General features: G+C 41.1%; 1 protein-coding gene across 2 annotated transcripts in view; it reads right to left on the reverse strand.

Moving 5' to 3' along the window:
* Nucleotides 1-589: 589 nt before the first annotated feature.
* The window catches only part of TRAF3IP1 (TRAF3 interacting protein 1), a 45140-nt gene continuing 22075 nt past the window's right edge, over nt 590-23654 (reverse strand). The window contains exons 9-15 of one of the 2 annotated variants that reach the window (XM_075511748.1): nt 17795-17885; nt 16961-17044; nt 16200-16320; nt 16013-16049; nt 15092-15168; nt 3970-4193; nt 590-1214 (exon numbers count right to left, since the gene is read on the reverse strand). In XM_075511748.1, the coding sequence (XP_075367863.1) occupies nt 1049-1214; nt 3970-4193; nt 15092-15168; nt 16013-16049; nt 16200-16320; nt 16961-17044; nt 17795-17885 (800 nt within the window). In that variant the 3' untranslated portion in view covers nt 590-1048. The remainder of the gene's footprint in view (nt 1215-3969; nt 4194-15091; nt 15169-16012; nt 16050-16199; nt 16321-16960; nt 17045-17794; nt 17886-23654) is intronic. The other variant, XM_075511749.1, reaches the window with a different exon arrangement.

Consider the following 23654-nt stretch of genomic DNA (forward strand, 5'->3'; position numbering starts at 1 on the left):
AAGAAGGAAAAAAAAAGAGGACACTAGCACTTCATACACAATCCAAACGACAGGGGAGGAGAAGATGTGCTCGCACGTTATAAAAATCTTGAGAACAGCCTTGCAGGGGACTAAAGCCTTCTGTGCTCAGTGCGGTGTCATATAGTTGTGTCTACGCTAATACACTTTGCAGATTTAGGCATAAGTAAAGCTGGACTCTAACGTGCAGTACGCTCAAGAGGTCATTAGGAAAACAGTACAGACATCTGCAGTTAACTAAAAAAAATCAGTGGAATTATTCACGTACAAAAAGTTACAGGAACGTGCATTTGGGAGGAAACAGGTACTTAAATTAATCCTTTCCAAATGAACATATGCAATAAAAATGGAATTAACACCTGTGCAGATAAAATACTTCTGCTCCCTTACACGGTGATGTTCGTATTGCATTTTCAGTTGTTCCTAATAAGATTCCTGATAGCTCTGAAAACATGACATCACCTCTGTAATGGTGCAAAGAACTGCAAGTTACACAAGGCTTTACTTCATGATCTCGTGGCATTGTTTGGTAGATAATTTTCCCTGTTAATAACAAACAGGATTCAGGAACCTTCTGACCTGCAGGAGTTTGGAACATTTATTTAAGGGGGTAAAAGAAGTACCTAATACCCATTTTTCGTGACAGCGTGTTCAAAAGTAACCTCAGTGGAAATAAGGAGAAGAAGGAGATGGAGAGAGAAACAGTGGCTCAGAAACTGTGCTCAACAGGCCAGGGGTGGGAAGATGGCTGTGAAGACCTGGTAAGTGAGTAACAGCAGTTCACATCTAAACAAACAAGTTATTTTAATAGCTCTGCAACTTGAGCATTCAAATGAATATAATTTTATCCTGGGTAATAGCAACATCTAAAGATTAATGCAATAATAGCATTTTATATAATTTTTAGACTTCTGGTCCCTAAACATTTTATATCTAAACAAGGCATATCTTAGTTTTCTCTGCTATTTTGTTTTTATTTGGTAGGAATGTCAGTCAGTCCCAAGGCTTTTTTTTCCCCCTCCCCTCTTCTTCACCTTCTCGAAGACAGGTTTATGCTAAGAACCATCCTCCGGATTTTTTCTTCGTTCTTTAAAATATTAGCTTTTACAGCACAGATCTTGTCTTGCTGGTCTTTAATCAACTGTTCCAGTTCAGCCAGATCAGCTTTTAATGGTTCTACTGCACTGTCTGTGATGCTGAAAGAGACACAAAGAGCGTAATGTTATTGGAAACATTATGCTGCTTCGGGTTACTTAAGCCTCCAAGAAAGTACATTCAATACCTGAAAGTTCGCAAAGAATTTAAGTGGCGCTCACCCTTCCTGACAGAAAGTTTAGAAGAAGCAGCACAAAGGCAAAGCTAACAACATGGACAGAGCAGAATATTGTTCAAGAGAGATCACGCAAGGTTCACCAGTAAACGGTCACTTCTTGGCTAATCTAGTTTTTCTGCTAAAATCCTGCTTTCTGCTAAAATTCTGCTAAAAATGGCTTTGCAGTTATTTCACCCCACACTATGTATACATCAAGCGCTTCTTTCATTTTACCCAGACAAAGCTGCAACCACCTGGCCCAGGGCTGAAGCAACACCTCTGGGATATCTCTCTGGGATGTAACACAACAAGGACCAGAGAAGCTGTGGATGCCCCATCTTTGGAAGTGTTCAAAGTCAGGTTGGACGGGGCTCTGAGCAACCTGATCTAGTGCAAGATGTCCCTGCCCATGGCAGGGGCGTTCGACTAGGTGGTCTTTAAAGGTCCCTTCCGACCCAAACCATTCTATGATTTTAAGGACACCTGCCTTTTCCAGGGGCCCCTGGGTCCTGCCATGATACACATGGTAACAGCCATCCCTGTGGGCCTCACCACAAGAACTTAAAGGAGAGAAGCACGTGGCAGAGAGGGACAAATCCAACTGCTGTGGAGGTTGCTGGCCTGCTACCAGCTATTTCCTACAATAAACCAGCAAGCCAGCAGCAAGACACCAGCAGCTGCCGGGAGCACCAAGCTACAGCAGGTAGACGTCTGAGAAGAGGCAAGGTATACGAAAACTGACCCATCACTAGCTGCTGACAAGGCCAGGCAATCCCACACTAATAGGAAATGTAATAAATCCTATGCTAATAAACCACAAGTACACTGACGCATCTTAAGTGAATGGAGCTGTTTGGCTTTAAAACAAATGTGCCCCCGTCTGTAATGCTTTGCTGATCTTCAGGAACACTGAACAGCCAGGGAAATGACAGACTGAACTAGCCTGCTGTCATTCTGAATTACCCAGTCACTTTGTGGACTCATTAGCTAAAGTCCGCATGGCAAAATCATTTAGTTTTCCCCTCCTTTCTACCACATTAGCATAAATCACCAAAAGCCTTGCTAGAAATTGCACTAACATTTCCCCAATGGGATCCTTCAATTGTCTTTCACAGAAGCAAAGCAAGCGAAGACGTGCATCCAAATTCCAGTACATATGGGAAGCATTGTCTTCTTCATGCCTGATACTCTGTAATTCTTTACTGAAGGATTGGACATGCCTTAGCACTACACTGATCTGATTAGGATCTCATTCGAAGCTTTGTGAAGCGCTGGGATATGCCGTGGCAGTCCTTAGCTCGTGAAAGGGAACCGAGTGGCTCTGCTGAGGGGATGCTAGCCCGCCCGCAGTTCTGCACGAAACAGCTGGCCGTTGTGAAGCTTGGTTTGACATAAATCCGCAAACAAAATCAGCTGGGCAGTTCTGCCTTCCCGCTCCCTCTCTCCTTCTGCACCAGTATCAAGGAAACTGTCTTGTCCTCAGTAGACTCTGCCTTGGAACTCAGGGGACATACGAGTCCAGTGAAGCATGTACAGTCACTGTGCTGGGAAAGCAGCCGAAGTATAAATGACTTGCTTCGCAAGGCCAAAGTGGATCCACTGAGTAAGCACACGCCTGGAGAAAGGCCTGAGACGTGCTCCCTGTTGCTAGGTGTGGTGCAAAGGCGAGTGAGTCAATGCCTCAGTTTCTCCAACCGTAAAATAAAGCCAAACACCATTTCCTTTCTCTTTGCAGGGGTGGTGCATTCTGAGGCCAACCAGCGTTTTAAAGCCTGTCAAGGTTTTGGGATAGAAGGTGCTATGTAAGTGCAAGGAATTAACATCATTACACTTTATATGTGAACCAAAGCCCTAATTCCCACTTCAGCCAGTGGACTAAGCCAGCAGCTGTAAATTTCCGACATGTAACCGAGTGCTGCCTACCTAGATAGGACTTAGCTAAGAATACCACGCATACTTGCTTCTGCACGAATGAAGCATGTGGATTCAGGGAGCAGCAAATCTATCTAGGCTGATTGTGAAGCCAAGAAGATCGATATCTAGTTCACGTTTAAGATCAGAGGACACACAACTGGAAGGGAAGTTCTGTTTTCAAGGAGCATAAAGACACATTGGTGAGACAAGTAAGGCCAAAGAAACTGTTTCTAGGCTTGACCTCCTTGTTTCTATTATGCACACCACCTTCACTCTGCTGGCTTTCCAATGTTGTTTTTTAACCTCGCACAGATGGCAACAACTGTTATTAACACCACTGCAGAACACGCTGGATTCAATGGCACAAAGAGAGCAGGCTGTGATTTAGGAATCCGCTCCTAGTCCCAATTCAAAATCTACTTTGTTTACTCTTCCCCCATTGCTCCTTATATACTTGTGAGAAGAAGAAGAAAACGAAACATCAAGCCCTCTCACCTCACATGAACATTTGCATCTCTGCTGTCACGTACATCATGTGAAACTGAGCTGAAAAGACCTTAAGACTTTAACACTTCAAAAAACAATTTAGACTGCAAAAAAAATTCCCAAAACCACAAAAATGACTGATGACAAATTTGCTTTGAAAAGTGAGCAAAACTCTCCCCTCTCCTAAAAGCAGAAATGTGTCTCGAGAGATAAATCAAACTTTCCCTGACCACACTCACCTTTGCTCTTTCTGTAGAGCTTCTGCATGCTGTCTGTTCTCGTGCCGCCACATCTGCAACTCGTTCTTCATGGCATCCATGTCTTCTTGAATGTAATCCATGATCCTGCCAAGTGTAAGGGCACTCCGGCACAGAGTCTGAATAGAGACCTGAAACTTCTCAATTTCTTTGGCTACCAAGTCTCTCTCTTTCTTCCTAGCTGCTTCCGATACAAAGGGCTTCTCCTAATAGAAAGGATGAAGAAGGAAAGCATGAAAACTAGGAAAAATGTTTGTTGCACACGAGGTATTGAATGAAGAATGTTTTAGAGACTGCTAACTGTGAAGTATCTGGAGAAATGTTTATGACAGCCTGCAATGAAAGAGAAGAAACGAAGCAATAGTCTAGAAATAGATGAGCAGAAAGCATGCCATATCGAAGTCACCACTGCTACAGAGGACGCTACAAAACTCTGCAATAGCGTCAGCAATATTAAATCGCTTCTCAGATCACAAGTGCACAAAAGTAAAATTAGTATTTGATCCCATAAATGATCTCACTGATGTTCTCATTCTCAACACGATCTTTCCCAAAGCAGTGGGTGTAGGGGGGGGGAAACTCCTTCGCATTCAGTCATGGTTTACTTCAACCCATTCCTATATATTGAAAGGGAAATTTCTGTGGCTTAACGTGGCATCATTAAACAGAAGCTCTCAACAGACATGTACAACACCACTTTTGTTATCAATCTGTTGCTGCCACTGGCTGCCGACGCGTTCGCTGTGTAAATCACACATCCATCTATCCTCCCCCTGCGCACTCTATGGGGCAAGCCTGGACCGTCACGGCATCGCTCCCAAGCCCTGCACCAGGACTTGGTGGATTGGCATTTACTCAAGGCTGCTGCAAGGCACGGCGCATAACGACACTGAAAAAAAGGTCATGTTAAACTCTGGAGGAAGGTGATAATGAAATCTGAAAGGCAGTAATTTGGAGAAGCAGAAGCAGCCCCGCTCATCACGTTATAGGCTACCGCACCATAAACGTTCATCGGACCTGCTTGCCACTGTTTTGCTGCTACTTGGGAGCTGCAGCAGACGCTGAAGGGCACAGCCTCCTTCTGCTTCTCTAAATCAGTCCCTCCAAGATGCTTCTCTCCCTCCACTGTCCCTGTCTGGATTTCCAGCTCCTAATGCTGGTCCTAATAATAGCACTTCACGCTGCACAGCTAAAATAGACGGTGGTTATTCCATGCCTTGTACTTCTGTTAACAGTGGTTGTAAAATCATGCAGGCTGCAGATGTGGCCTCAATAAACTCCACTACTCAAAAATAATTTGGTCTTGTGCACGCTTCCCTCATGTGCAGCCAGCAGAGTCTCTGTGGTCAATCTCCTGAAGCCTCCTAGCTTACTGCAAGTTAAATACAGAGAAAGTGTTTGCTAAAGCGGCAAAGTCACGAAGCGCAAAAGGATGCCATAAAAAGAGCAAAGCGATGCCACATTACTAACACACTGTAATAATCTCATTCCAGGAAAGCCTTCCCTGAAAATAACAATCACCATTAAAGAAAAGTCCGCTGGGTTTTTTCTCCCCCATCAAGAAAAACAACCTAATTTTTCTTTCTTTCCAAGAGCCCTACAGGTCAAATTCCCAAACCGAGTTTTTCTTTAAGACACACAAAGCTTTAAGTAAAGTTTATTTAAAGTCATTTCGCTCAGTCAATGTATGCCGGAAAACTAGAAAGGTCTTTCTCTACCACCCCAACCGCAGGATCAACCAATTCCTAAGCAGGGTTCCTAGCGGCTATATAAACACAGAGGTGGCAGTGTGCTTCTCTCTCGTGCTGGGACACCAAATCTACCGCGCTGTCCCCTCCTGCCCTCCTACCCAATTGGCCTGTCTTCCTGTGCGAGCTGTGGGCTGTTTGTTCAGCTGCGTTTGGAGGCAGCAGGGACTACTGCCAAACACATTTCAGCAGCCCTTGGCTTACTGATGAACTCAGATATATATATATATATATATTTTTTAGAAAAATACTTCTAAAGATTTGAAGGCTGAGATTTACTTAGGTCCGATGCTTGTGTTTTACCACACACGCGGTGCATGAAAACTGTGGGACTTCTGAGTTTACTGCGATTTTATAATGTTAAAGTTGTTTAATTAGGAACTGGGCTGAAGTGACAAATGCTGCTGAACTTGTGACCTTCACTCCCTAAGTCAATTCATGACTGCTGGCTAAACTGTTAAAAATAACACTCATCTTAATTCCTTCTCGCTCAACCCATACCTCTCTCACAGAAGCAGGTGTTTCATTATACTACATTACATAAAACACGTTATTTAGATACTTTCTGGAGCCATCCATGTGTTTGCTATCCTTTGCGACGCAAAGATGAAAGCGCTGCTTCTTGACCCGTTTCATCCCCCAAGAGCTGGTGAGCAGCCCCGTTCTGAGCAGAGCTGCTTAGGGTTGAGCAGATCTTCTCCTCTGGGTCTCCTCCTTGGCCAACCGCTGAGCACAATGGCCAATGGCGTTCCCATCAGCGTCATCCAGCTTCTCTCCCTGTTGATCTTGCAGCTCCCCACAGAAGGGAGCTTTTGCCCAAGAGCCCCTGAGGGCCCAGACCACAGGCCAGGGTCCTGCACACCAGCCATTTACTAGGGCTCAGCACACATCTCCAGCTGACAAGAGTTTCTCTCCTGGAAATATTCTTTTGCTCCACCGTCTTGCTGCAGCTAGTAAAGACGTATAAACAGATCTGCACTCCCACAGTGTTTCAAAACCCTTCGCTCTCTATTCTAACTCTGTTTTCCCAGTCCCTGCTACATGTTGTGCTCCACCAAAACCATAGGGAAGTCTTAATCTGTTGCACCATACATTCCACATGTAGTTGGGAAGTTACCTATAAAGACAATCACCTTCAGTTCAGCAGCAGAACAGAGTTGTATCAGATCCAACAGCTTCCCAGGAAGAAGTCCCGTTGCCTTTTTTTTCCTCTCCTCCCAAGTGTACCAAACCCCTACCACTTTCCTCCCCGCCATCCATTATAAGAAGCCACAACCAAGAGATAAGGAATTTGTTTCAAATACAACTATCTCAGGAGCGAGAGGACTCAGCCAGTCCATTATCTGAGGACATAGTTGGGTGTGTGACAACCTGAAGAATGCTTCATTTTTATTTTCCAAATGCAGGGTTCAATGTTTTACATTCCTGTAATGCTGGCGTGACCTCCCTGATACCTAGACAGTCCAAGCAGCCACACATCTCAGCACCAGCAAGTATGGTTATGAAAATAAAAAATAAAGAAGAAGTGAAAATCCCACAATTCAGTAAACAAGCAAACCAGAAATGTATACTTTAAAACACAGATCCAGCTAACAATTGGAAATATTCCATGCTAAAATACACAGCTGCTTGAAAAGCTCAAGTGGAAATCAAACACCATGGAATATTTTCTATGAATCAGGAAGATGGCCTTAAAGTGTATTAGTAAATATTCAAATATAATTTTAGTGTCCCTGTAACGCCAGCATACTCTTTGTGTAGTTCAATTCTTCAAAACTGACGTAAAAAGGACAAGATGTTATCCCATCCAAAGTCATTTCAAGTACTGAAACGTACTACCACTAAAAATCTATTAAATACTATTCAGACTTAAACAGGTACAACAACAGGCTTGTTAAAAAACCCCGTGTCTTGGAAACACATACGCTATATCTAAGTGGTGCGGGAACATGCAAGAGTATTTTAGTATATCTCTCTTTAAAAGAGAAGCACTTAAATTTCAAGCTCCCAAGCAAAACTTCCCGACACCTGAAGGTGCAGTAGCTCAGCTGGCACATTGTTGTCCCTCCTGCCAAGAGTTAAAAAATAACCATCGTTCCTTCCTTTCATTTCACTAACACTTGTACTACCAAGATGCCACGTTACATTTCCTGCGGTCTATAGAAAGCTGAGCTCAGGACAGAGAATTCTCACCATGACGCACTCAAGCTTTGCCAGCTATCGCTGATTATAAGTAATTAAGGGAGGGGGGGAAGCCATACTGTCTGTTCTCAGTTTCATAGTTACAGTTACGGGTTAACATCTACGTGGGACACTCTTCTAAATCGCTACGAATTATGGCAGATGGTTTATTACAACAGGCAACATGGGTGGTAAGAGTCCTGAATGCCACCTTTGCTCATTTTGCACAAACATGTAACAGGATATATTCAGTTTTAAGAAAAATGCCAGAATCAGAATTGTTCCAGTCTATTTAATTAGGCCATACACCTCAATGAACTCTCTTTTCACAAAAGCTCAAGAATCAATAAATTATCCCCATATAAAAGCCTATATGACTTCTGTAGGCCCAACACGCTTCCTTTCCTTCGTGTTTTTCATAAGGCACCAAGATAAATGTTTATTTTGGATTCCTGGGAAAAAGTCTGCCTTTCCCATTACCTCAATGCGAACAGAACACAACGTGGACTCGGATGCAGGGACCTGAGAAATTAAAAAGCAGGAATTTTCTTTTTCATCAATAAAGGGGAAATTATCAACAGGGCTCCAGAAACCACCAGAATTTACTTGTGTTTAATTTACCCTCGCTAAAGCAATTAGTATAAATATTGCAGTGCGCACAGCTCCATAAAACGGATCGTTCACAAGACATCCATTTCCGATAGCTGGGCTGGCGAGGGCATTTGAAGTGCCTGACATCTACTAAGCTGAAGAGGTGATAAGATTTCCCCCCCCACCACCCCTGTTTGAAAAGTTTATTTCTAGAAACAGTATTTTCTTACTTTTACATAGCTTCTCCTTTGTTTCCATTTTTTAAATTAACAGTTTTTAAATATGAATCAAATTAGAACAAACATCCATCAAGCACTTAATAGTTTCTACAGCCCCTTTTAACTATTGTATTATGCCCCATTATGAAAACAGACCCAAGTAATCATAGTTTTATTGAGCTATTCCATTTCCCCCCTACCTCTTTCTATAGGACAGGACAGAAACTTCATTTTAGACAAGTAATTTTGATATGTTCAATGCAAAAACAACAAGGTGGGTTTTTTTATTGTACAAAATATTTTTTGATCATAAAGGGTGTTTTCTTTTCCTGGTTTTTACAGAGTCTGCATTTTAAGTAGATTGTAACTATCCACTAGGGATCACCATAAGAAACTCTTTCACAGAAACACAGGGAAAACAGTAAATGTTAAATCATTTCAAATGAACAGGATGCTTTTTCTGCTTATGCCAGGTACCAAGTTCAGTAACAGGCCAAGGAATCGGAGACACAATGTTCCTTACCGTTAGATTTACCAGAGTTAGTCTGACCTGCTTCTCAGTTGGAAGGCACCAAAAGAAAATAAAAGGATAGCTCTTTAAAGGTTTGGGGTTTTTTTTCTTTTTTCTTTTTTGTTTTTTTGGGGGGTGGTGGTGGGTTTTTTCCCCCCAGTTCACATTTGATACCTCTAAAAAGAGCTGGACTTTTCAGACATACATGAACACCCCACCTCAGCCCTTACAGCCAGTCTGCCTTACTTCACATTCAGTCCGTGTTGGGGAGAAGTCGGTTCACAAAGCCTCGCGTATTTGGTGCAGTATTCGGCACGCTAAGCAGAATCCAATGAGTCTGACCACACACATGCCAAGAGACAACTCTAGTGGTAATTAACCATAGCAGGTAGTATTAATTCAGCCATAATGGCCTATGGGGTGCCAGTCCTGCCCAGTTTTCCTCTTCTGCTCACACTGCTGAAACTCTGGGTCCATGACCTCCTTCTCTTGAAAAAGCAGCCTCTTTCCTGTTCAAGAAGAATTTGCAATAAACCTGTTCCTTGTGTTAAACAACTGCTTTCACACCAGTCTATGCCCCAGCCAAATCCACTGATAAGCTTCTTGAAATATGGGAAAGTCACCTGTACTGTGTCCTACAACACGCTGCTGCTACACAGCTGATGCACTGCATCCTCTCCTAGGGATGGAAATCACGGCCGCCTCACTGCACTTTTATATATCCTTTCTGTTTAACACATCCATCTGCTGTCTCACGTTGTATTTATACTGTACCCACAGGAAAGAACATTCTGTGTTTTTGTGTGCAAAGGCCACAGCAAAGGAGCCGTGGTACCAGGAATATCACAAGAGTGACAAAAACCCTCTTCCTGCATTCACAGCTTGTAACACAATTACTTGGGGACCACAGCTTTTTTTTCTGAGAGTTGGTAGTAGTGTACCAAGGACACTCATGCGTTCACTCATTCAATTTAAGCTGCTATGGTGCCTGTCTATAACCAGACTGCTGGGTACAGTTCTTATTTTTGAGGAATTGCATGCTTGCACCAAAAATTTCTCACTGCAGCTTTATTCAGATCACTGCGTTAACGTCAGATCATCATGAAGAGAGCTGTCACACAAAGATGAAAGCCCTTCTGCAGGTAATTCTATTTAATTTTACTGTCAGCATTTCTTATGACATATTAAGCTGGCAGGATGCTGAGAAGCTGTGGTCTTGAATGGTGAGCCTCTTCAAAACACTTAAATGGTGGGACATACGAATACATCTGGCTAACACGACACGTTACTAATGGCACTGACTGGAGGGGACACCCAATGTTGTGCAGCTGATGCATTAATGTAAAAATCAATGACCTGAAGAACTTTAAACAAACAGAATCAGCAATGATTGTATTTGTTCTAAGCTTAGAAGTACATACTTAATTTATCACATTTGTAATTAAAGTTAATATTATCCAGGTGCTAAGCTATTTAATATCACTTGTTCCTTGCAGAAACCTCAAAGCTGCTGCTTTTCTGAAGCCTGTGAACTGTATTTGGTAGTGCAAAGATGGGAATTCTGTGATCCCACTTGCTTAAACTATTTAATAACCTGCCTACATTTTCCACACATCAAATAAATGAAGTGAAATACAAAATGTAACATCTGCTTCTTTCTCTGTTTAACATGAGAGGGTTAGATTCTAAACAAATACATTTAGGAAGTCTTTTCAGGAATTTGTTAGGCTGAACACAGCTAATCAAGGCAGCAAAAATCTTGTGTATTTCCAGAATGACCTCTTTGTTTGACCTGAAAATTGTGTATATTATTTTAAGTTTCTGCACATGCAAAACCTCGATGATGAAAGTCCCAGCCTACTTTCCTTTTCTCTTCTTTTTCTTTATTAAAACTTCTTAAAAAGCAAATGCATGTTTGGGAAACGCAGCACATAAAAGGTTTCAGAGGAATGCTTTTAACACAAATAAATGCTCCTCGGCCATCAGGAGTTAGAAGTGAAGGTGTGAAACATCCCCAAGAGTTCACCAGTGTTACATTTGGGTTAAGTATTAATTCACCAACTTCACCTAATTTCTAGTTGATCAATCCACAATAAATCAGGTAGATCCATCGATCATGGTTTTGCTGAATATTGGACTTAATAAAGTATTAGCCAAAAGTTCCAGCACTCAGACTACAAATATATTTTTTTCTCCCTTCATTTTCCCAACTGGCAGAAGAACAAGACTTTAAAGACTAATGAACAGAACTAGGAAAATATTTCATTTCTTTTGTATGTATTGAATAGTTTGACAAAACGAGGGAAGATGAACATTCTTGCTGACAGACACAAGGACAACCTTCATTTCATCAAACGTAATTTCCCAAAGCAAGTATTCTTTCAAATTTTCACTGGACTTTTGGTTACCTTACTCCAAAATACAGAAGTACAATTACATTTTACCCTCCAATGCATAATACGTTTTGGAATACAGTTGCATACTGATGTAGAAGATATTTCTTCTGGAGAGTTTGACGGAAAACAAATTAAATAAGAGAGCTGACAGTCTGGGGAGAAATGGTCAAATCCCAGACTGATACTGCTTCCCAGCAGACGGCAGAGCTAGACCTGGCACAAAACCTACGGCCATTTGAGCACAGCACACTGGCCAGAGTTCATTGACCCATTCTCGCAGTCCCATCAACATAACAGGACGTGGTTCCACTTGCCTGCCTAGACCACTTGGCAGGAATACACCACTTGAAACTCTTCCTTCTTTTTAATTACTTTTGCTGCCTCTCTCCAAAGAGATTCCACAGACCAGGAACTATTCCTCCCAAAATTGCTGGCCTGCAGTCTCGCAAGAATAAATCTTGCCACTGCCTTCCATCGTGATGTTAGGAACATCCCTCAGAGATGAGGCGTGCTCATGATGCTAGGGCCACACAAGGATGCCAGACCCCCACCTGCTACCCTCTGCATATCTGGTCCCTGAAATATTCCCAGAGGCGACGCCACGTTGGAAATGTATTTTCTACTTTTACTGTCTCCTGCGTCACAGTGTCTCTATCCTCTAAAATAAATTCCCAGGATTCAGTAATGTCTCCAGCTCATGTTTTCTGAACTACATCTGTCAAGTCCCAGTCACTAACTCCAAGCATTTTTAATCATCTTTTCCATTTATTTTTTCCTCTGCTGTCAGGAAAACTACGCTTCTCCTCTCTGGATCGCAACGACTTCAACAACATAATTTGAAAAGCAGTAGCAGCAAAGAAACCTACTGCAGTGGCAGCCAGCTGCTTGGATATGAGATCAGATGATATTCCAGGAGCTTAGCGTTGTATACAAGTTTTCACATGATGGACTAGGAAGTCAGCACGTTTTTTTCCAGAATTAGTTGTCTATTATCAGCGCTGCTAACACAGATCAGTGCTTCAAAAGATGCAACAAAAGACAGACAAGGACTGAATGAATGTTTTAGAGACTGAAAACGGGCAACAGGACTAAATGGTTATTGTAGAAGGACGTAATTGTCCACGTGCATTTAAAAAAATCTAAGGGGTTAAAAGGGAATGGTTTTAGTTAGTTAGTTACTCTTATTCAGAAAAAAAAACCAGAAAATTTAGCACAAACACCAGAGGAAGCTTCCCGAGCACGAAATCCATGCGGTTTTGTAAAGCCTCCCCCATTGTCCCTTTCTATGTCCAGTGCTTAAGTTGACAGGACACAAACCCGAACAGTACAGCCTACAGCACAATTATGTACTGGCAGAAGACATTATTAAATGAACTACTACCAAAACTTAGTCTCGAGACTGATGATTCAACAGCACCACCTAGTTATAAAGCCAGGAACAGGAACAGCTGTATCTCTTGTTCTCACAAGTGCCAGCTCAACATGCACTCCAGGAATGAGCTTTAGAGCTCCTGCATAAACAGAGCAATATCAACTTTTCCCCCTTCTTTTCTCCGAACAGTTATATAAAGACAGAGCTTGTTCAAGCAGGCAAATTTCCACATCAGACATATTCATTAGAAATAGCCAACAGCGTTTCAACGATCAGTACACAGACGCTACAAGCTGCACATTTATAATAAATGGTATGTGATTCAGCAAGCTGCATAAAGCTTTAACTGTTCATAACTGATTACGAGCAGGAAACTGAAGGTGTTTTCCTATTTTAAGGAGGATTAGTTTTCTTCATTAACCTCAGCCCTTGCAATACATGAAAGGAATTCTCTTCCAGCCAAGCAGGCCTGGATCCCAGACAGTCCCAAACTTCAGATAGGAAGATACTCCCAACAAGGGTCTGAGCTGCCTTCCCAACTTTCTCAGTTTGCTGGGGAAGAAATGAAAAGGCTGGTCTGTATGCCAGCGGAACCCATTACCACTGGACACAAAGCATATGGGAGTATCTCTGTTTAAGAGGAGAGAATTGTTGATTTTACCCTCCCAAAATTCCAATCCTAAAAGTTAACACTGTGTCACTTTTGCTGCAGATTGTAGAAGCGATTATAAAGTCAGAGAGGTTCTAGATAAGACCAGGTTTTTAAAACAGTCTACTGTCTACCATGGTTTTAGTCTCTCAGGGACATTTTTTTTTCTGCTGTACACTTTGCTCATAACCTATCATAATATCATTACTCACTGCCAAATTACGATAGCCGATAAAGCCAAAAGAGGCAGTCAAGTGGTCAAGGCTTCAAAAGTCACTACTGATTTCAGACAGCTATTTGAAAGAGCTCGATGCCCTGTGAAAAGCTGGACTCTTGACGTCCAAGTTGCAGCATCTTAAAACAGTATGCCAAACTATAGATCCTTCCTGGAAAAGAATGTAGGTAGTAAAAACCTACGATACTGAATTAACATTAAAAAATTGAGAAGATGTGATTGGAATTGAAGATTTAAGAGTTCAGGAAAAGCACTCGCCTTTCCAAAACATTACGTACCTGTCTGTATTTTTATAACAGCACTGCACTGCATTCCTCAGTGCCTCCTCACCAGCACATCAAACTAGCTCAGCGATTTAGAAACTTTCCAAAGGGCCAATGGATCAGAAAAGTCCATCTAAATGCTCTGCCTTTTGCTGCTTCTTGTAACACGAGCTCTGCAAGGCTGAAAAAGCAAGAGCTCTTCAGTTGTAACAGGAAGACACTGAAATCAAGGGGGTTCAACCTTTTGCTTTTGGTCTGTGATCACTGCTGGACCCTTTCTAGTCCCTTTATAAGCTGTCAAAACAAAAAAAAAAACACCGACAAAAAGCCCAGGAACAACAAAAACCACTTTCCCTTTTCCTAACTACTGATTATGGAAAAAAAAATCAAATCAAATCAAATCACTTAATAGATTCGGACCCGAATGATGGGGTATGCTAGGATGTTACTAGGGAAACATTTGATGATACGAAAATACTTTATATGGTTAACTGCACCAGAGATCCCATTTTTTTTTAGACAATGATAATGATTGCTGGGCAACAGGATACTGCTCTTCAAATGCCCAGACGACAGCTAAGATTGAAACAATAACGGTGCAGCTGTACAAATGCACAGTGTGCCCTACTACGTCTAGGGCAAGGCTGAAATCAGTAGACTTTGTTCTGGAAAACAAAAGAATAAGCTAAAGAAGGCTCCCTGAAAAATTGTACTGAAATACTGAAAAAAAACCCCAAACCACAACAATTGAAAGTGAGAAAGAGAGGGCACTACACAGAGAAGGTAACAATATCTGACAGACTAATGGAGAAAAAAAGCAGCATAACACATCAAGGAGGAAAGCTTGATCATAAATGGAAAAAACACATTTGAGGCAGAGAAAAAGGTCACGAATACAACATTTAATATTCACAGTTCTTGGAAGCCATTACCATCTTACCCTCTCTGTCATCTTTGATGATTTCTGTGATGCCTCATAATCTTTCTTTGTTTCTAGGATTCTTTTTACAAGCCCACCTGTTGAAAAATCAGTGTATTTCTCAGCACTGGTTGGCACTAAAATGTTATTTTAAACATTTAGAGAATAAAATCAAAACCAACTGCTTAATTTTTTTTAATGCGAACAATTTTTAGAGCAACACGAACAGCATTCTATTATGTATTTTAATTACTGAGATACAAGGTATTTGTTATTTGATCCATTTTCTCCGGTGTCCTCCAAATCAAACTGTATCATCAGTATCATTTACTGAACGACTCTTGGTACAGAACCAGATCCTTGAGCTGTATGAACACAAAGGCTTTTCCTTTGCACCCCTCTTTTGGAAGAATTCAAGAACTGCAATGATAGGTATGTAGATAGATATCTATTTTCCTCTGCTAGGAATTTTTGGATGCAGATAAGTATATCTGCCTAAATCACATCCAGTGTAACCATAAGGGAAGCCCCTGAATCGGAGATCTGAGGTCACAAGTAAGCATAAGTGTTGTTAAGAACCAGTCCATCAATTTTGCTAAAAGCTTTTCTATAACTTGCCTTGAACAGCCAATACCATCTCATATCTCAGAGCTGACAAGCTGACTCAAAGAAACATTAATTTATGACTTTTATGCAAATTTTAAATCCTGCTGACATTAAAGATGTATAGAAAATCTGTACTTAACAGCAGTTGCAAATCCAGCTGCTCAACTAAACAAGACTGCATTTGAGAAATAATTTCTGTTTTTCTTGCAAAAGATGCAAGCTCCTACCCTCAGGAGGTATTTTGCTGCTTTATTCAGCATTTTAAGTGTTCAGCATTTGGTTTAAACCCATGGTTTTATTCTCTCTCTATAAAAATATATGTAAAAGCAAACATACCATGCTTTTCATCCTCAACCAGCTCCACTTCTGGCTCCTACACATGCAGGAAGAGAACTTTAGTTGCAATAAGCTGGCATTGCTATAATATACGACTATTCAAAAATATTCAGCTAGAAGCTACTTAAACAAGTAAGTTACAAACAAAGTATGGAAAAAGGTTCGATAATTTGCAACATGAACAGACCATTTCCATCTCTGGCATTTCTGGCAGTGGCAGTGCTGCCTCCACCACAAACTGGTCATCATCATCATCAGAAATCTGCTGGTCTATGATCACGTTTGAGACTGTTTTACCACTACCACTCCTGAAAGAGACACAATGAAAATGAAAACCTATTAAGATCTGTCCAAACCTATTAAGATCTATGCAGAAGAGAAGAGACAGCAGTTCCCTCCCTTCCGCCCATAAAATAAAGCAGCACCAACTAAAAGCACATCAAATTCTGTCATTTCCATTCACTGTCCGACTCTGAAAACAGTTAGCCATCCTTGTCTCACAAAAGGACGTCTATTTTGCTTCTAAACACGCTACTTCAGTGACTGGCACTTATCAGAGATCAAGTAAGCCATTTTGCCCGCAGTTTCAAATGGCTGTTTCAGCCTTTTTGGAACAAGGGATATTCACTGCATGTTTGGCACATATATTCTAGTGGTAGCTTAGATTAATGTTCTAGGGTTACCTGTTTCAGAGTTCCCAAAGGCAAAAAAATTAAATCATATTTTTGAACTTCCAGATGTGACTACCAACCATAACTTTTAGATAATGCACTGGATTGGCAGAAACGATAAAACAAAGAAAGCAGGCTTGAATTTTCCAGTCTAAATCAATGAGCAGTGGGATGATCCATCCTAAAGCTGTTGAGCAGCAGGTGAGGCACAGAAGATCTAAGAATACTGTGCCACAAGAGCTAGAATCATCTGCTCTGCACCTCCCACAATCCTTACCTTTCTGGAAGTAAGACCTCTGCACTTTCTTGACGTTTTACTCGGGGTGGTGCTGGTCTTGCACTGCTAGGACGGGGAATGCGTCTGCAATAATAAAGAGCCTTTTTCATTTATACCATAAAAGGAAGCCTCACATGTCCTCCAAAGGAACAGACACATACACACGCATGAGCTGAGTAAATTAGCCAATGCATAAAAACACCGAAAACATCCCCAGTATACAATCCAATATCGCAATATTTGCTATCCTAGTAGGACTCTAGGAAAACCTAGAAAACGTGTCCTAAAAGAAAAAATTATGATTCCGTGTAGAACCACCTCTTGATTTGTCTCACTAAAAAATAACCTGTATATAGCACACTTATTTACCATTAACAACAAATGTAGCATTAACAGAACACACTGCAATGTAAACGGAAAAAAATGATTTTCACAAGTGATACAATTACACAAGCCTTCGCTGGGCAAAGAAAAAGTCAACTGGGATTTAAAAGGCAAGTTCATCTTATCTGTAACACCATACTTTGAAAGTCATGTATGTCACGCAATGTTCTTCTCATTAGACTCTCCACACGTCCCTCATATTTTAATAACATTACATCGAAGCACTTTATGGACTAAGAAAATAAGTCCGAAACACTTCACAATGTTAAAGTTTTCTTTATAGAGGGAAATGAAAGTGAATAAAGGGAACCATACGTGGGATAATATTTATTATTTGGTACCACTAGCAGAAACCTACTGCTCTAAGTTTCCTTGCTGTTTTCAAATGGACTGTAGTACCTCCAGACACATCATAGTTTGATTCAAAGAGAGTACAGGATAGGAACAAACCTTTGGATGGGCTGAGGTGGAAGATCATTAGGTACTTCACCATTTTCAGAGACTGCAGGCTTTTCAGGAGCCACGTTCTCTGCTTCCCCTTCTATTAAATGAAACAAACATACAATTTTGGCTTAGCTGGCAAGGCAAATCTACCTTTTCTTACGACAGTATTTTGAATCTTATCAGCACTATACTTGAATGTGTGCTCATGAAATACATCACATGACGAACTTTTTAAATTAGAAAGAAAATTCTATAAGCTTATATAAAAGTTAAATATCTTGTGAACTTCCAGTTTTTAAACATCTCAGAGCATTCACAATTCAAAAGGGACACTGAAAAAACTTTTAAACTTCCCTCATTTTTTATTTGTTTCTTAATATTGTGAAATTCCCTCATCTGTGAAAATGACATAATCTCACTCAATTCTTCCACAGTCGCATGGCAACATTTGCAATATTTCAAGTTGCCCATTACACAAAATGGTAAGAGGAAAAACCATATTAAAAAAACCTATATTCTCTATGCTGGGTTTTTTTAAACCTTTCTTTTGTTTACCTTATTATTTTCCTCTACTGGTACTCTTACTCAACCCAGATTTGAGCAGGGGGTTGGACTGGCTGACCTCCATCCGTCCGTCCCTTTCAACACCAAGGATTCTATGATTCGAGGATGAGGGCTTCTTCTGAAATCCCACCATCGTTATGCTCTCCATAGGGTTGACCCCATTTGCAATTTAAATCGCGCAGAACCAGTTTAACCGCTCTTTCCCAGTTGATAGGTTTCCCACCGAGTTACTCTGACCAGTCTAGCACAGTTAACAGCATGAACTCACACCTGCCAAGCTCAGGTTAGACCATTCTCTATAATGGCAGAGAACAAGATGAATGACATCTTTGCCTCGACAATTTAACTGCACGGGATTATGGACATCATTCACCACCTTCTGCTTTAGTGTTTCTACAAATAATTTTGGCAGGTAAAAAGCATTTGATGTTCTTGGATTCCATCTAGAAAGCTTGCTCAGATGAATAATCTGTCAGTATTTCTTCCATTTAATGCCACACAGAGAAAGGCCTCCTCTACCACTGTTGTCCACTTCAGTGTCCCTCTGCTCTGAAATCACCAACAAATGGAACCATTGAAAGAAAAAGGGCCAAGGCAGCTGGGCTTTTACCAGTCCAAATTTAGGCAAAGAAATGCAAGTATCTTTCCCAGAGTCTACTGCATTCCACTTTCCTAATGGGTTTGTGCGTATTCTCTGAACGGCCATTTCACAGGTAGGACCTTCTCATTTAAAACTACTGAACAGTACATATACTACATTCTTATACAGTGTATTAATTCTACATATGGTCCACTGGAGACCATAAGGAAGATACGTAAACACCCTTAACAACCACAAGCGCTACGTTAAGTTTTCCCTCGGTCTTACTGGTACAGGAACAACCACCGTGCATCAACAACCTATGGTTGTTGGCACACAAGCTGGAGTGATCCTTATGTTAAGACCGAGCCAGGCCCGAGTCAGAAAGTTGTGCTCTGTTGCTGGCTGTACCACGAGCTTCTTGCGCTTCCCTGGGTACCTAATTTAGCATCCCTGCCTAACGGATGCAATAGGGATTTCAAAATTCCCCTTCCACACAGCAAAAGGCATTTTCCCACATGATGAAGATCACAAAAGTACAGAGAAATAAAAACCAGAGGTCTGCTCCTTAATAAAATATTTCATTTTGTGTAAATGCTCTGCTTGGAGCCTGCACATGCAATCACAGGAGCTGAGACAGCCCACTGGTGACCGTGGGTACCCCGGATAAGTCAGACCAAAGAACTCTTTGGCAGCCTTTATGCAGACAGGCTTGGGGAGCGGCGTGAGCACGTCCAGGATTTATAATTTTTTGTGTGTTACATTCAGTCTGTTAATAGCACAGCTTCACTTCTCATCCTGAAAAGCCAGCACTGGCCTTTGGCACAGCAGGTTCCTGCAGGTTTGTGGGAAGCATGGACAGTCCTCCCTTGCCTCTATATACACCCAGCTCCCAGGAAACAACGCCTGCAAGAACCACTATTCTGTTTTCAAAGAAACAGCTACCGTTAAGCAAGGAGGGCAGCCTGCTAAAGAAATTTAGCTTTTGGAGCAGTTCTCAACCACAGTCAAGGCCTCAGCCAATTTCTTGGTCTCGCTACGTCCTGACGTGCATCATGCTGACGTAACAGCTGCCCATGAGATAGAAAGTCAACAGTTGCGAGGAGCCCCGTAAGTATTCATTTACTCTGTGTGAAAAAAGAGCATCTCTCAAATGCCACTCGCCTGGTTCATCCCAGCCCCACAGCGCCAGTGGGACAGAGCAGTGACGGTATCACAGCACAGCGCTGGGACACCTGCACAGAGCAAACGAAGAGATGCTTCAGGGACCTCCTCTCTACCAGATTTCCAAGAGACTTCCAGATTCACCGTCTATTACTGGCCCAATTATCCAGTTATTTGAGGAAAGGTTTTGTGGATGACTTTTAATAGGAACAGAAGCCACAAACGCAACAAGTAATAGGAGGAGGGAAACAAAGTCATGTACTGACATTAAGAAAATGGAAAACGTACGTTTTATTAATCTGGTTGTTGAAATAACTACCTGGAATATATTGCAAAAAGTTCCCCACAGGTTCTGCTTATTTTCAAGTTAGAACCCATAAAGTGCTCATAAACTATTACTTCTTTTTTTCCTTTTTTTTTTTTAAACACTTAACTAAAGCACTTTCATAGATGGCTTTTTGGTATTCTTTTAAATAGAAACTACTTGGATAAAGTCTACTCAAAGCATTCAAACACAACTAAATTATGTTTTGTTACAGTTTAAAAATTCTTTAATACCTAGCATTAAAGGAAAAAAAAGCACTAAACTAGAGAAGTGCTTTATTTATTAAAAAGCACTGTTTTTTCTATTAGAAGTTTTTAACTATCATTGGTATTTTCAGTGCTGGTCTTTTGTCACTGTAATATTCCTGAGTCGCTGGCAAATTCACCTGGAAATAACAAATACATTGCTTTTTCAGATAAGTTATATAAATTCTTTAATAATAATCTGACCAAGTTAGGCATGAAGCACACAACAAGAACTACAGCCAGCTTCTTATTTGGGAACTACTACCGGGGCTGGGAGAATAGGGACAAAGACATTAGGGAGCGTTTCCAACAAACTCACACTTCTGTGCTAAAGACACCAATGTTCTGGTCACTAAGCTGAACACACTCCTCAGAAATGAAACTTTTTTTAAAAAGTCAAAAGACAGGAGGATCAAAATGTTTGTCTTGATAGAATATCTGAGTAGACACTCCTGAAAGTTAAATGAGATGTGTAAACGGTGAATTGTATAAATCTGTACACCAGATTTGAGAGGCAAAGCCATGCCCGTCTACTTTGAACTAGGAAAGCACAGGGACTGCTCACCCCTCAAAGTAAGTTCACACAGTCCAGAAATATAAAAATTAAAGGTCCAGAGGAAATTCAGAAGCAGTTCACAGAATGTAATACTTTTTTTAAGTAGTCCCAAGTACCCCCTAAACCCTTGAAAACCTTGTAGACGAACTATCTTCAGCTCTCCTCTGACTAACCTACTCCAAAGGTAGGTTTGGAGTTGCAGAAGGGCAGCAACTGTGATTTTCAAGCAGTTGCAGTTTAATTCCACTAGAGTTAGCTAGAATATAAATCTTAATGCACAATTAACTAACCCAACGGTATCATGGACCAGCTACATAAGCAAACAAGACATTGCCTGAGCATCTTGCAAGGACTGTGATTTCTAGGATGCTCCGAAGGGCGCTAACAAACTAAGTAGTTTCCTAAGCCCTCCCACTAGTGTAAACTGGCACTGCCACCAAATAAGCCCTCCTGCCTTCCCACTGCCCGTTCCCTCCCGTTAGCGCATGCATTCACACGCTGCCTGAAGCACTGGATCAGTGTGACTCGGTTTAAGACACTGCCCTCCCGGCCCCTCTGCCAAGCTGGTAGAAAGGAGGTTCATGTTTTACGTATAATGCGAGTTCTCTGCGGATGGGTGGTAGGTGGCTGCGATGGCTCAACTGAGTGAGTGACAACGTCTTAAGGTTACTTTGAGATAAACTTTAGAAAGGAGCCTGGCATTACTCCTCCCAAAGAAGCGTACACCTCAGTGTAATTACCAAAACTGTGAGAAGATAAACTGCACCAGTGAAACCCCCCAAAAAGCTCATTTTAAAATTTAACAAGGTTCAGAAAAATCTTACATACTCATCAGCTTCTGAAAAAGCCTCACTCAGGCCTACACTTTATAGAGCGTCCATGAAATCCAACTGTTCCTCCCTTCTTGCCACATGGGTGCATTTATGTGCACATGTCTAAAGAAAGTGGAACCTAAGTAACTTCAGGGGTGTATGAGCAAATAGCTGAGGCAGGCCAAAACACCCTTTTACCAGAAAGTTTTAAACATATATTTCTTATTTAAGAGGCTGCCAGTGAGGATTCCTAATGGAGGACACCAAGGGAGAATAATTGATATGCTGACAAATCCTCATTTATAAAGGGAAAAAACAAAACAAAACAAAAACACAAACCACAATGGAAAGGTTCAGAGCCTCAATGCTCAGAAACAGAACATAAGACTGAAGCAGAATGCAGAAATAAAACTCCAAAAGATCCAGGAAAATAAGTTATTTCAGCCAGTAAACAAAGTTTTTAAAATCCCGTAGGTGATTCTTCCTTTGGAAACTTTCATAACTTTCATTTGCAGCTAAAGACATAAGAACACAGCAAGAAGGGACAGGTCATCACTGACTTACGATTACTGCCAAGTATGCATCCAACTTAGCTACCTGCAATGACTGTTCTTATCGACTGTCATAATTGATTTTACATTCCAACTATGAAAGCAATTACATGTATGAATGACAATTTCATCTCTGTAAGAACTTACAGAAAATTAAGGTTCACTAATGCACTAATACCTTACACTATCTTATTGAATAAAGCTGAAAATAAAGAACAGTCAATACAATATTTGGTTCTTATACCACCTGAGAATCCAATCCAAATCCATAATGAACCCGGGGGTACTCCTCTTAGATACACTCAAATTAGAAATAGAGGAATATAAAGTTATATTCCGTAACAGATACATTCCAATAGACAAGACAGCTCCAAAAGATTAAAAGGAATTAGCGTGGAAGTTCTCCCAGTTGTGTAAGGTCACACAAATGTCTTGGCCAACCGTCTACATTTCATTGGACTGACACAGCTATGAGGCCCTGAAGGCCACAGGTGGACTGGGAAACAGCCTTTGACCTCCCACATACGTGGCATCAACTCTCCCAACTAGGTCAAGCATCTGGATCTGGAGAAAACAAAAACGCAGCTTTTTGCTTAAATCTCAGTTCTTCCTCCTACATTTTGCTTCTATGGCTCCGTGTATCCTGTAGCTGGATACAAATACCTCATTAACAACACATGTCGTGGGAGCTATATACAACTTGGAAAAAAAAATGGGGAAATAAGAATGCAGAGATGGAATTTTCCTCTAAAATCCTGTAAAATGCAAACACTACGTGAGACTCCTAAATACTTGTACAAAAAGGCAACGTGCAATGATTCAGTTCTTACATAGAACAAGTCACCAAGGGATTCAGGCGCAGCAGCCCTGCATTTTCCTTGGGACACTGTAAGCACTGGTCTCTTGGAAAACTTGCGTAAGAGTAAGGAAAGAGAAAATAAAAGTAACTTTTATCAGGGAACGTACATTTTTCAAACCAGGACATTAATCACAAGATGTGATTAAAACACAAGGCAGCAGTTGGATTAAGTGTAAATCACCCTCCTTAAATCATTTAGCTGCATGGATT

This window comes from Mycteria americana, chromosome 9, assembly GCF_035582795.1.
Source record: "Mycteria americana isolate JAX WOST 10 ecotype Jacksonville Zoo and Gardens chromosome 9, USCA_MyAme_1.0, whole genome shotgun sequence".
NCBI lineage: Eukaryota > Metazoa > Chordata > Aves > Ciconiiformes > Ciconiidae > Mycteria > Mycteria americana.